The sequence below is a fragment of the Pezoporus flaviventris genome, unplaced genomic scaffold (genome assembly GCF_033815535.1).
Source record: "Pezoporus flaviventris isolate CSIRO_AGI_PZ_B2104156 unplaced genomic scaffold, CSIRO_AGI_Pfla_v1 ptg000045l, whole genome shotgun sequence".
Classification (NCBI taxonomy): domain Eukaryota; kingdom Metazoa; phylum Chordata; class Aves; order Psittaciformes; family Psittacidae; genus Pezoporus; species Pezoporus flaviventris.
In genome coordinates this window covers 10337579-10350250 of record NW_026892593.1, presented here as the reverse complement: position 1 = coordinate 10350250, position 12672 = coordinate 10337579, and the positions used below count along the sequence as shown (strand labels likewise).

Sequence of the window (12672 nt, the reverse complement as noted above, 5' to 3'; positions counted from 1 at the left end):
TCTTTACTGTAAGGGTGATGCACTGGAATGAGTTGCCCAAGAAAGCTGTGAACACTCCATCCCTGGCAGTGTTCAAGGCCAGGCTGGACAGAGCCTTGGGTGGCATGGTTTAGTGTGAGGTGTCCCTGCCCATGGCAGGGGGGTTGGAACTAGATGATCTTAAGGTCCTTTCCAACCTTAACTATTTTATGATTCTATGATTCTGTAAATGAAGGGAATAAGAGGGGGGAAAAAGCTGAAATAAAAACAGGTTTAGGAAGAAAATATTTCACTTTGGATACATAAACCAAGGACCTTGTAACATATTACACCAAGGGATGATTATTGACCGTCAAGACTGCAGTGACCACCAGCATGGTTTTCATCAGCATATATTAATAACAGGGCAATAACAGGGCAATAATGATATAAATGCTGCGCACTTTGCATGGTTATGTGCGTCACATACAGATTACTTCCTAGAATGTGGAAACAAATGTTAAACAGCTTCTGCTAAAAAATCTAGGAGTGCTTTCTGTATCTCACAAAGCATGCTTCATTGTGTTTATTTTTACTATTGCTTCAGGGGGTTTTTGAATGTATCAGAATCTTCTGCTAAAATATGTTAGAGATTATTTTCCTCTCCCAAACACTGTCAACAAATGCTATTGAAATAAAAGGCTTATTTAAAAAAATATCCTTTCTTCCCCTCTGCAAGTAGTCAGTCACCATTTTGACAGTGTGTATTGAGGCTATGAACAAAGTGAAAAAATGAGCATGCAATAATCACAGCCAGTGGAATACACTTTACCTCAGATTGCATCCTCGTTGGCTTCTGCCTGAGTGTGGCTCCTGGCTGCATATGGACTCTGTAACCTCTGTATTTCTTCCTCTGCAAATGCTTCATTGCCTTTTAGTCCTAGAATATCCTCTTCCAGCTTCTGCAAGCTCTTGCAAGAATAAAGCTCTGGGAAAGAAATACTATGTTTTATTCCTGTGGTTGCTCTCTTCTGTCTTCTAACAGGTTGTAGAGTTCTACCAGCCATGATGGCCAGCTCCAGGGTCCACCTAGTCAAGTGTCCTAGTCTGTTAGAGGCTGAAGAGGAAGGGTAGGGAGTTAGAACAGTGCAGATATTGAGGGTTATCTCCTCCCGTATATTCTCTTTTCTTCTCTCAGCCCTTGGTTTATGGGCTTTCTAATCCCAAGGTGCTAGACTTGGTTTTCACATGGATTTCACATGGATTTTCTTGATGGATTTTTTTTTTTCCCCATTCATGTCTAGTCATTTTGAATGGTGAGCTCTGTAATCCCTGCAATACCTTCTTGATCAGCTCTCCTTTATATTCAGTACTGGGGTACATTTTTCCATTTAGGGAACTTTGCTGGGAAATGAAGCCCACAGACTAATTATGAGTTACCTGGGAAAAAAAGTATGTCTTTTTGGTATTCTGATTTATAGCTTCATGTGTTTCCCTGTCATTCTTGGATTACAAAAACTAAGACAATAATTTCTTATCTATATTTTTTATACTATCACAGTTTTTAATAAACCTTTATCATCTTCCTCAGCCATATGTTTTTTTTAAGCTGAAGAGTTGTAGCCTATTTAATCTCTTTTTCATAGAGAAACTGTTGCATATTTCTGATCACCCTAGCTGCCCTTCTTCATATCATTGCTATAACCTCTTAGATATGGTAAGACTAGAAATGCACAGTATTTGGGACTTGTGGAGGCACAATGGACTTGTATTCAGCAGAATGCTGTCTGCTGTTTTGCTTTCTGTCCCTTCCACAGTGATACCTAACATCTTCTTTCTCTTCTTGACTGCAACTGCAATTCCTACACATAGCAATCCCACTTTTTTTGTTTGTTTTTTTTTTTGTTCCTAATAACTAGATGAGAGATTATTCTTGTAAATTATTTGCTTCTGTCTATCTTTGAAAGTATTTTCAAGAATTTTGCCAGTGCTTGTTTGGGCACTTCTCAGACCCAGGAACCTGATGATTATTGGGTAACATCTGGTTTGTTTAGTTGTGAATGGATGTGGAGTCATGCTTGCACTGTTACGCACACTTCCCCAAAAGTATGCTAAAAACATCTAGGAAGCAAATTAACTGCAGCAGGCTCCCAGTTAATGCAACCACTCAACAGCCAAGATAAAGCTATTGGAAAAGAGTGGTTATCTTTAAAGGCATTGGGCAGTAAGACTGACATTGCTAATCTGGGTAGAAGAGCATGAGTATGCTGGAGGAAAAGCCCCAGCAGCAGAAGTGGTGTGACATAATATACAGGATTTTAGGGTTCATCAGGACTCAAAACTTGATGTGATCACATGTACAGAAAACATTGTTAGCAGTTAAAATAATTAGCAGTTACTGGTGGGTTTACGGTACTAGGCAGGAATTATTTAAGAAAATAAAGTGTCCCTGCAGTAATTTATCATTTGGTATTTTGCCCCTCCTTCTCAAGAATTCTATAAAGAAAAGGAATGCTAACAAATAAGAGAACAAAAATTACAGATATTTTCCCCTTGCCTTTCCCTTCCTTTCCCTTCCCTTCTTCTCTTATCTTTCTCTTAGTCTTCTCCAGTGTAGACATTCACTGTGTTTTTAGAATAACAATTATGAAAAATTAAGATCTACAGAAAATTAAGTCATAGAGTCTATACATCTTAATCCAGCCATTTTAATCCACTTCTTCATTTTATTCATCTGTTAAAGAAAGGCAATATTTACTTACATAACTCAGGAGTACCATGAATGATAATTAATACTTACAAGAAGTAGTATGATTAAAATGAAGAGCTATACATTTCCAAAGGATTATTCATTTCTATTATCATCAGTATTACTGTACTGAGCTACTGTAAATTACTGAAAGATAGCCAATTACCATGGATTTTCTTGAGATGACTTTGAAAGGTATTAAAATGAAAGTGTTACACTGCAGAAACCTCATAATGAAATTGTAAAAGTGAGATTACATTCCATGCCTTAAAATGGTATTGTCCATCCTGGAAGCAAAATAGTAAAATTACCGAATAAGTGCTGATTAACAAACACATGCGCTATTCCGTCTTTTCATTTGTAGCTACAGTGACTCATCTACTGCTTGCTGAAGATTCCCCAACTTGCCTCAAAGATTTTTTAGTCATATGCCAGAAATATCTGTGATTTCAGGGAAAAGGTTATGGCTAATGATTATAAGCAACTGGGTTTCTGCAGTTTAATGAGGACCCACTGGTCAGCTGAGCTGCTGAGGCTGATAGTGTGGGAGCTCCCTCCACTGTGAATGTGAGCAGAGGTCATCTCCTGTGGTCCTGCAGGTGATGAGCCTCTTGCTAAGCTGTGATGACCCCGTGGCTGCAAGTGGGCACTTGTATGCCAGTGTGATTAACTGCAGCACAGCAGGATCAAGAGATGCCTGGCCGTAATGCCTCCAGCTCTGGGCTCTTATCCTCTGCATTATAGGATACCTCCCTCAGTTAAATCAATCTGACTGCATGACTGTGCTCTAAAGTACACTGTGAAATTAATCCAATTAAAAACAGTACTAACACCATCGTTTGGAGAAAGTTGTTTTTTGAAATGGGTCATCTATAAAGTTGGTTTAGGATACGGCTGCACTTCGAGACTGTCCCTATGAAGATTTAAAATGGCTTTGTTAATATCCACTTCAAATGGTTATTTGGATTAATATTCTTGAGTTTCCATGAACATAAGCTAAATTATAATGTAAAGAAAATCCATTTATTTCCACTGGCAGTAAGAAATAATTTCTTATGCAGAATTTCTGCCTCTTATTTGACTGGCTTTCTAAACATTCCAATTTAGGTTCTTGATGAGTTGAGAATAAAACATTTCCCTATTCTAAACTGAAAGATTAATTACAGAACAAAGACTATCTATGAAGAAAAATATTACTTCTCGCCCTTTACTGATGTTCAGAGAAAGTAATTAGTTAGGAGTCTAATGAAACCCCAAGTTGGATTTGTAGAGAAGGTTAAACCACATCTGCCCTTGCTGACACCTTGCTGTTCTGGCTTGTGGAAAGAGCTCTGGTTTAACTGAAACAATGCGGGAACCTAATGGAACATTCTCCCTGTGCCAACAGTTTCTGAAGTATCAGAAAGCATGACCTAGAGGGACACGGGGTTTCACAACAGCTGACAAAATTGTGTTATAAGGCTGCAAACATAGTGGTGTCAAGCAGGAGAAAATGGCGCTGTGGACTCAGCAAGATGTTGACTCTCACAAAGGGCTGAACCAACGCAAAGACTTGATTTTTGTCCCCAAAATGCTGTGAATATTCTAGCGTACACAGGCTGAAGAAATGGGCTGACATGCTTGGGGTCACCCAGACGGAAAGCAGCTTGGCAGAAAAGGGCCCAGGGGTCTTGGTGGACACCAGGTTGAACATGAGTTAGCAATGTGCCCTTGCCACAAAGAGGATGAATAATGACCTGGGCTGTGTTAGGCAAGCAGCTTGAGGAAGGTGATCCTTCCACTTTATTCAGTGCTGACGAGGCACTGTGTCCAGTTCTGGGTTCCTCAGAAAAGACAGACAGGGACATACTGGAGAGAGTCCAACAAAGGGCCACAAAGATGATAAAGGAGATGACGCATCTCCTACAAGAAAAGGCTGAGAGAGCTGGGACTGCTCCATCTGGAGAAGAGAAGGCTCAGGGGGAATCTCATTATTACATAGATAGGTGAAGACAGGGTGCAAAGACAGAACCAGGCTCTTCTCACTGGTGCCCAGGGACAGGACCAGAGGGAATGAGCACAAACTGAAATACAGGAGGTTCCCTCTGAACATCAGGAAACCCCTTCTCACTGTGAGGGTGACTGAGCACTGGCACAGGCTCCTCACGTTGTGGAATCATGGAATCATAGAATATCTTGAGCTGGAAGGGGTCCATAAGTATCATCAAGTCCAACTCCCTGCTCCTCGCAGGATGACCTAAAGCTAAACCATATGACAAGGAGCATCACTGAGATGCTCCCTGAACTCTGAAAGGGTTGGTGCCATGACAAGCTCCCTGGGGAACCTGTTCCAGTGACCAGCCACCCCCTCAGTGTTTTTCCTAACGCCCAATCTGAACTTCCCCTGATGAAGCTTTGTTCTGTTTTCTGATGTCATATCACTGGTCACCAGAGAGAGGAGTCTCCATCTCCGGGGGATAATCAAGAGTCATCTAGACAGACTCTGGGCCAACCTGCTCTAGGTTGCCCTGTTTTGAGCACGGGCTTGGAGCCTACGACCTCAACAAGTTCCTTCCAACCTCAACTGTTCTGTGATTCTGTGACTTACGATGTTGTTGAATGACCAACCTACAGGTTCATGTTAAAAACTCCTCTGCAAGACAATGGATGCCTTTAACAATGTATGGCGGCCTTCCCCATTTCATGTCTGTTTACCCCTTTTTAACATGTCACTCATCACTCTTCCTCCACAGGACCCTGCCCATCGAAGCCTCCAACCCAGTCCTTACTCAATCACATTTCAGGGCTGAATCCATCCTTGCCCACCACCCTGTGAAGAACCTGACCCTCGCGACAAGGTGCGACACCCGCACGCGGTGCAGCGGTTGTGCCAGCCCTGCGGGAACCGGCCATGTTGCTTGAGGAAAGGGGCCGCCAACTGGGACACCGCACAAGGGCTGAGGGGCACCAGCCGGGACACCCCTTAGGAACTGGGGCTCGCCACCCGCCGCGCCACGGTAGGCCGCTCCAGCGGCTCCCTGCTACCCGCTGCGCGGGGCACTCGCCACGCTCCCAATGGCCGCCTCGCGGAGGGCGGGGCTTGGCCCACCTGACGCGTTTCAAACGGGCCAACCGCCGGGCGCGGAGGGAGGGCGGGCCGGTGCGCAGTCCCGCCTGGGACTTTAAAGCGCCATTTTGTGCCGGACGGTAGGCTATCGATCGTCGCTTCCCACCGGGCGGGAGGGCGCCAGGGTGCGGTGAGACGGTGGGCGCTCGGCGGCGGCCGAGGTGCGGCCGGCTCCTCATCCCTGATCCGCTCTTTCTTCTCAGCATCTTTTACCCCGCCCGCCCCGTCCTTCTGCTTCCATGACCCGCAGTAGGAAGCAGGCGGCGCTGGAGAGAGGAGCCGGGAAGATGAACCAAGAGACGGGGAGCGCCGCGGCGGCTGCGGGAGACCAGGCGGTGTTGGCGGAGACAGCCGACGGCGGAGCGGCGCCTGCTGCGTGGGGGCTGGAAGGGGGGGCGGAGAAAGTTGTGTACTCGCGTTCACAGGTCTCCTTCGCCGGCACCAAGGCGTTGGGCGACGCCCTCAAGCTCTTCATGCCCAAGTCCACGGAGTTCATGAGCTCCGACTCGGAGCTCTGGAACTTCCTCTGCAGCCTCAAGCACGAATTCTCCCCGGTCATCCTCCGCAGCAAGGACGTTTACGGATACGCCTCCTGCAGAGCCGTTGTCCCCGACCCGCCGCCGCCCTCGGCGGAGCGACCCCGCCGCCGCGTCGGCAAGCGGCGCCTCCCAGCCGCGGACGCCAAGCGCCGGGCCGCGACGGCCGGTGGCAGCTCCAAGCGGCGGCGGCGGAGGCGGCGCCGCAGGAGGGTACGGGAGAGGCAGCGGCAAGAGCGGGCACCGGTGGCCGCTGACCCCTGCGATGGTGGGGAAGAGGCGGCGTTGGCGTTGTGCCCGCCGGGCGAGGAGGCGGACAGCGAGCGGGACAGCCCGGCGGGGGGTGCCGCTTGGGAGCCCTTCGGCGGCAAGTCGCTGGAGGAGATCTGGAAGGCGGCCACCCCCAGCCTCACCACCTTCCCCTCCATCCGGGTGCGGGGCAGCGTCTGGAGCCGCCGGAGCCTGGCGGCGGCTCAGCGCCGAGCGCAGCGGATCCTCGGTGTGGACCTGTCTCCCGTGGTGCGGGTGCGCCGTTTCCCCGTGGCGCCGTCCTGAGGCCGCGAGTGGGTTGGGGTTGGGCGGGGGGTGCTGACCGGCTCCTCAGCTTCCCCGCTGTGCGGATTAAGAGACCGATATCAGTCACCTGTTTACATTGCTCTTGTCTGGATCGTGTTCCGCTGCTGCACTTTATGGCCCGCTCTGGTAGGGGCCGGACCCCCAGCCGCACGGGGGGCGGCTTGCCGGGCCGCGCAGCCTGGGCCTCGGCCCGTCCCCGCCGGGGTGCGGGGAGATGCGAGGGACCCTCCGGCAGGTATCACGCGTGGGGACCAAGTTCCGCTTCCACTTTTTTTCTCTCCCATTGGGCTACCTCACTGGTCCAGAAGTCCACCCGAGAAGTTATTTTCCAAAGGAACTTACTTTCATGCTTGTATAATAAAGCACCATCTGATTCTTGCTAATTTTCCCCCACCTTTCCTGTTCTCCCTTTTCCGATGGTTTATGTATGCTTTGTGGTGTTGCACTAGTATGTGCTCAGGGTATTTTGAATCCCAAGCATTCCCAACTTTAGGTTTACTCTGGTCAAGGATGCATAAAGAATGGAAGTTCAGGACTTGTGGCTATTCTTGATGGTGCAAAAAACCTTTAATTTCATGGGCTTAGTGATATATCAAGTTGTATTGCGCAGTATAATTGTTACACTTTTGTATCTAAAGTCATTTTTAAAGTTTTCTAGTTAAACCAAGTATTTGTTTCTATTGAGCACCTAAGGATAGAATCATTCTGATATTTTATAACCCTGTTTACTTTGGGGAAGCTCATCTGGTCAACCTAAGTGAACTTAATAAAAGTCAAAGAACAGTGGCGTTTCAGTTCAATGAAACTGTATAGGGACGGGTTCCTTGGTGAAGTACACCATCTACGCGCTTTATGTAAGCGCACTTAAGAGTTTGTGAAGAATGTTTCTACTTATCAGAGTGATGCATAGGTGTCTGAAGGTGAACTACGATACAATGTTGGTGCTGATAGCCAGAAGTCAGTACCTCGCATGACACAAATATCACACTGAAGTGCCTCTCTGCTGAAAGAGCAAGACTTGATACCTGATCTCTTAATCACAAAATAGTGTTGGTTGTTATCCCATGACTGTGAGATGATTAATGATGGGTAATCGTATTTAACATAATTACTTGCATGTAATTATTTTTATAAACCTCTCCTGGGTTTCATGGTAGACACTGATGCACAACTCATGATGTAGCTTGATTATTTTGACTGAAAAATACCATGTTGTCATTTTACATGATAAGCGGTCTCCCTTTAAATTGATTTATTAAAGGCTTTCTTTAGGTCTTGCGCCTTGCAGTTGGTGCGTGAGCAGCAAAAATGTGTATGAGGGAGAATGTGATTACCTTAAGAAATAGTAGGTGATAGACTGTTTATGTACCTGGTATCCTGGTAGATGAGACTGACTAACCAGCTTCTGTGATAGAAGAAATGACTTCATAACTTGCTTATAGAGTGGTTTGGAGACTTAAAATTTCTGATGTCTCTTGACTCCTTATTGCCTGCTGTTGACAGAGGCAATAAGATAGTTTGATGTGTGGAGGTTGCTTGTAAAAGCTTGGTAGTGCTAACCTAGAGCAGCCACCTTCCTCTAAAACCTGTTAATGGTTTTTAGTTTTTGCTTAGCCAGGCTGCAAAGTTCTTATTCTTCCAAACTATCCATCAGGGTTTTGAAACTGTTTACATAATGTTAGGCTGCCTGCTGATTGCTGCAGTAGTGCCACGTCACATTTCAGAAGTGAATTAAGAAATGGAAGTTCAAGGGTACATATTATCATGCTGTTTCTCTGGCTAGCTATAATATCTGCTTAAATGTGAAGGTGAAATTGTGTTGATGTAAAACCCAGTAAAATAAGCTGCAGCATGACCAAATGCCAAGGCTCCAAGTATTTTAAGTTCTGACCTTCCACATTGCATTCAAAAACACATGTTAAGAGTATTGTTGATTTCAGTGCTCCTACTGCTAGGTTATTTTTATAGTATTCTTTCGAAAGACCTGTGTGGAAAGATGGTAAAATATAGGCAGTTGTCTTGTGCAGATTCTTCAGTTAACTCATAAACAGGCACAGGATGGGCTAGATCAGATTTCAAGGGTAGAGTTAGGGCTGCCAGAGGTACGACATGGGAGACACTGTATTAAATTTGTGCTGCGTTGTTTGGAGCCTTATCCCAAAATGTTCTCTGTGGGTACAAAATACAGTGAAGTAAATTTAATTCTATTGAGTGACTTCTTGTGTGGGCTGTATGCGTAAGGCTTGCTTATTTTTCTCCTGGTTGTGCTTTGACTTCTTGGTTTTGAAGTGGCAGCTTTACTGGGGGTATGGTATGATTTGCTGATACCCTGTTAGCAGGTTGGACTGAAGTTTCACTGTAGTCTAAACTCCTTCGAGAGCTGCATTTACGGGTTCTTAACTGAGCTATTTCAGTCTGAAGTCAGTTAGGAGGGGGGAAATCTTTAGTCGGGTTTTCTGGCAAATTAATGTGTTGAAATAGGTCAGCAAAGGATGTGAGAACAGGGTGTCATGTGGAAGCTAACAGTTTACAGGGAAGCCAAGAGAGCTAATTTCATAATTGTTTTCATGGCAGTTTGTGGCAATCCGGGACAGGATTATCTGTGGTCCATTTTTCTCCTTCCTCTTCTCCTCTCAAACCTCTGTGCTCAGCTGAGGAAGCTAAATAATCAGAAAACTAGTCTGTTTTAGACTGGGACAGGTTAATACTTACTGGCTTTTGTTTGACTTTCTAGCTGTAGACCAGAGCTGAGGAAGCTTGGAAAGGGTGCACGAAATTGCTGCAGCACTGAGATTTGAGCATGGAAGCCTTAGGATTTGTTCTACATAAAGGGCTAATAATTTTGTGCTCTACCTGTATGTATGCTGTTGGAGAAGGTGTAATGGGTTAGATGGACTTCTGGTCTGACTCCATGTGATTGCTCTACACACACCCTGAGTGGTGTGAGAAGTGTGATTTGCTTGATTTAACTCGGTGATTTCAACATCCTATCATATGGGGCTCCTTCTGAGACTGACAAAATGCAGGCCCAGAATAAATCCAGTGTACAGTGCCCAGTCTAGTTCAGTCAGCAGGGGTGGTTTCATATTAAACAGGAATCTTGTGGTAAACTGTCTTGCCAGACTTCTCTTGCAGTAGCTGGTTCCTTCAGCTCACATCATACAGTGGCTTTGTGTACTGGAAGTTGTACTACTTCTTTTACCAAATCTGAATTTTCATCCAGTCACTCAAAGCTTACTGAACTTCAAAATGCTACCATGTCAAAAAGAGTTGTGTGATGGCCCCAGATGTCAGGGTGAAAGTTTAGACGTTTTATCTAGTATAGATTGTTGCCTAGTGTAGGTTTTATGTTCAAGAGGCAGTGCCTTCCTCTGAGTCATTGTACAAATACACTGAGACTGAAGCTCATAAGAGGAGAAAGCAGTGCCTTGCAAAAAATTTTCCTGTACTCTAACATTGCATAGAAGTTTCCACATCAAAAGGACCAGAGTTTACAACTGGTCCTTGAAACCATCCATTGCTAGCCTGTAAACACCAAACTTTGTATATGCCCAAACCTTATGTGGAACATGTTTTATATGTTTGGCAAAAGCAAGACTTGTGATACTTGGATTTTGCTCTGAATGGATAGGGGATGTTGCATGTATCTGCGTTTCCTTGCCTATCCGAAGGAAAGGGCAGAGTGAATTCAGTTTATAGATTGCAGCTTTGATCGCAAATAATTTTACACTTACTTCAACAAGGCAGGGTCTTGGCCTCCTCATGCTATTTAAAACAGTCTATCAGTGCCGAAGTTTGAGTCCAAGGTTCATATGCATGTGGAACCAGTATTACTGAAAGAATCTCCTGTTTCCTTTTGGCCCAGTGAACTGAACCAGAATAATTCAGATTTATATGAATGAGTTGAAAACACTGATTTTTGTGTTGAACAGAATGTTTTGTTTGACTTGAGATGCTCTGGTTTTGCTTGTGTCCACAAATATAGGAGATCTGGATGCAAAGGGCTAGTTTCACAGAGCAAATTGCTTTGCAGGGATTCATATCAAATGAGATAATAGGTAAGAAATCCTGGACTTTTAGAGACCCAAATTCCAGTTACCTCTTGTTGTGGTTTAAACCCTAGCCAGACAGCTTGTTCACTCACTCCCAGTGAGTGGTGCCGGGCTGAGAGCTATCGAGGCCCCCCCCCCCCGCCCCTCCCGGGGCTCTCTCCTTCCCCAGTCCCGGAGGAGCGGGGAGGAGGATCGAAAGAGTACAACTCCCACGGTTGAGACAAGAACAGTCCAGTGACCGATGTACAACACAAATCACCACCCCCAGTGACAAATACAGTTGTTACTCAAAATTTGGCTGCAATGAACAGCACGGTTACCCCAGCAGGGGTGGTGAAGCTGCTGTGCCTGGAGCTGGAGTAGCTGCGCTGACTGTTGCTTTGCCCTCAGATCTGCTGACCTTCTTTTCCTTTTGAAGGTGCTGAATAGTGTTGAACAAGGCCCTGTAAGCATAGGCCAAGCCCCAGCACGTTGCCATGATTTGTCCGTCTCTGGTATGGCCAGAATGACCACACACCTCATTTAAGTGTTTTACTAATTCTTCTGGATTTTGCAGTTGTTTGGTAGTGAAATTCCAAAGTACTGGAGGGGCCCACTGACCTAGATACTTGCCCATACTATCCCACACACCCTGCCACTCATGGCTGTCCAGCCTCAGGGAAAATCTCTTGGTCCTCCTACATCGCTGTTTGACCCCAGACAAGACCCAAACCTGACTCTGCTTAGCTCTTGAAATCAGTCGTGGGCAAAACACTCTGTATGCGTGCCAGCATGGTGATTCCCATCACGCTCAGCATTAAAAGGCCATTCAAAAACTTCAAAACTCTCAAATGTAAATGGTCTGGGGGGACGACTAGGAGGGTAAAAGGATGTCTTCTTCACAGGTTGAGCACCTGAGAAGGAGAAAAAAGATGTGTAATTGCTAAGCACTTCTATTATATACCTCCCAAAGTATAAAGGTGGTGACCACACTGGGAACATAAGCCAGATCAGTTTCATGATCAATGATTCTATTGTATTACAAGTCGTTACCGTAAAGTACAATGGGACAAAAAACTTAGCCCAAGCCCCACACTTGAAAAACGCTAATACAGCAAATACCGGATGGAAGTAAGGTACGATATACTGAAACTGTGAGATCAAGAGGAACAACTTTGAGAGCCAATAAATCAGCACTGTGATGAGTGACTATTAATCCAGTCAGATCTGTCATTATGCCAACCCCTCTTGCCCCACGTTGGGCGCCAAAAAGAACTGTTGTGGTTTAAACCCTAGCCAGACAGCTTGTTCACTTGCTCCCAGTGAGTGGTGCCAGGCTGAGAGCAATCGAGGCCCCCCCCCCCTTCCCCAGGGCTCTCTCCTTCCCTGCTCCTGGAGGAACGGGGAGGAGGATCAAAAGAGTGCAACTCCCACGGGTTGAGACAAGAACAGTCCAGCAACCAATGTACAACACAAATCACCGCCGCTACCACCACCGACAACAATGGTAAGAGAAAATAACAAGGGAAGAGAATACGATACCACCGGCCAAGAAATGAGTCCCACCCGGAAGCCCATGTCCTTACGGGTAACTCCCAGTTACCCCCCACCCTGGGCATGACGTGCTATGGTATGGAATACCTCCTTGACTAGCCTGGGTCAGGCGCCCCGTCTCTGCTTCCTCACAGCTTCCCCTTCTCCCTGGCAGAGCATGAG

General features: G+C 45.9%; 1 protein-coding gene and 1 long non-coding RNA gene across 2 annotated transcripts; one reads left to right on the top strand and one right to left on the bottom strand.

The window, feature by feature from the left end:
- Positions 1-1248: 1248 nt before the first annotated feature.
- Positions 1249-5886, bottom strand: LOC133276532 (uncharacterized). The gene is made up of 2 exons (XR_009745906.1): positions 5796-5886; positions 1249-2994 (listed from the first exon to the last, which is right to left on the bottom strand). It is a non-coding gene; the product is annotated as an uncharacterized LOC133276532 (long non-coding RNA).
- CCDC71L (coiled-coil domain containing 71 like) lies at positions 5821-7708 on the top strand. The gene is made up of 2 exons (XM_061467414.1): positions 5821-5943; positions 6017-7708. The coding sequence occupies exon 2, from the start codon at positions 6053-6055 to the stop codon at positions 6902-6904; it is 852 nt and encodes a 283-aa protein (XP_061323398.1). The 5' UTR covers positions 5821-5943; positions 6017-6052; the 3' UTR covers positions 6905-7708.
- The last annotated feature ends 4964 nt before the right edge of the window (positions 7709-12672 follow it).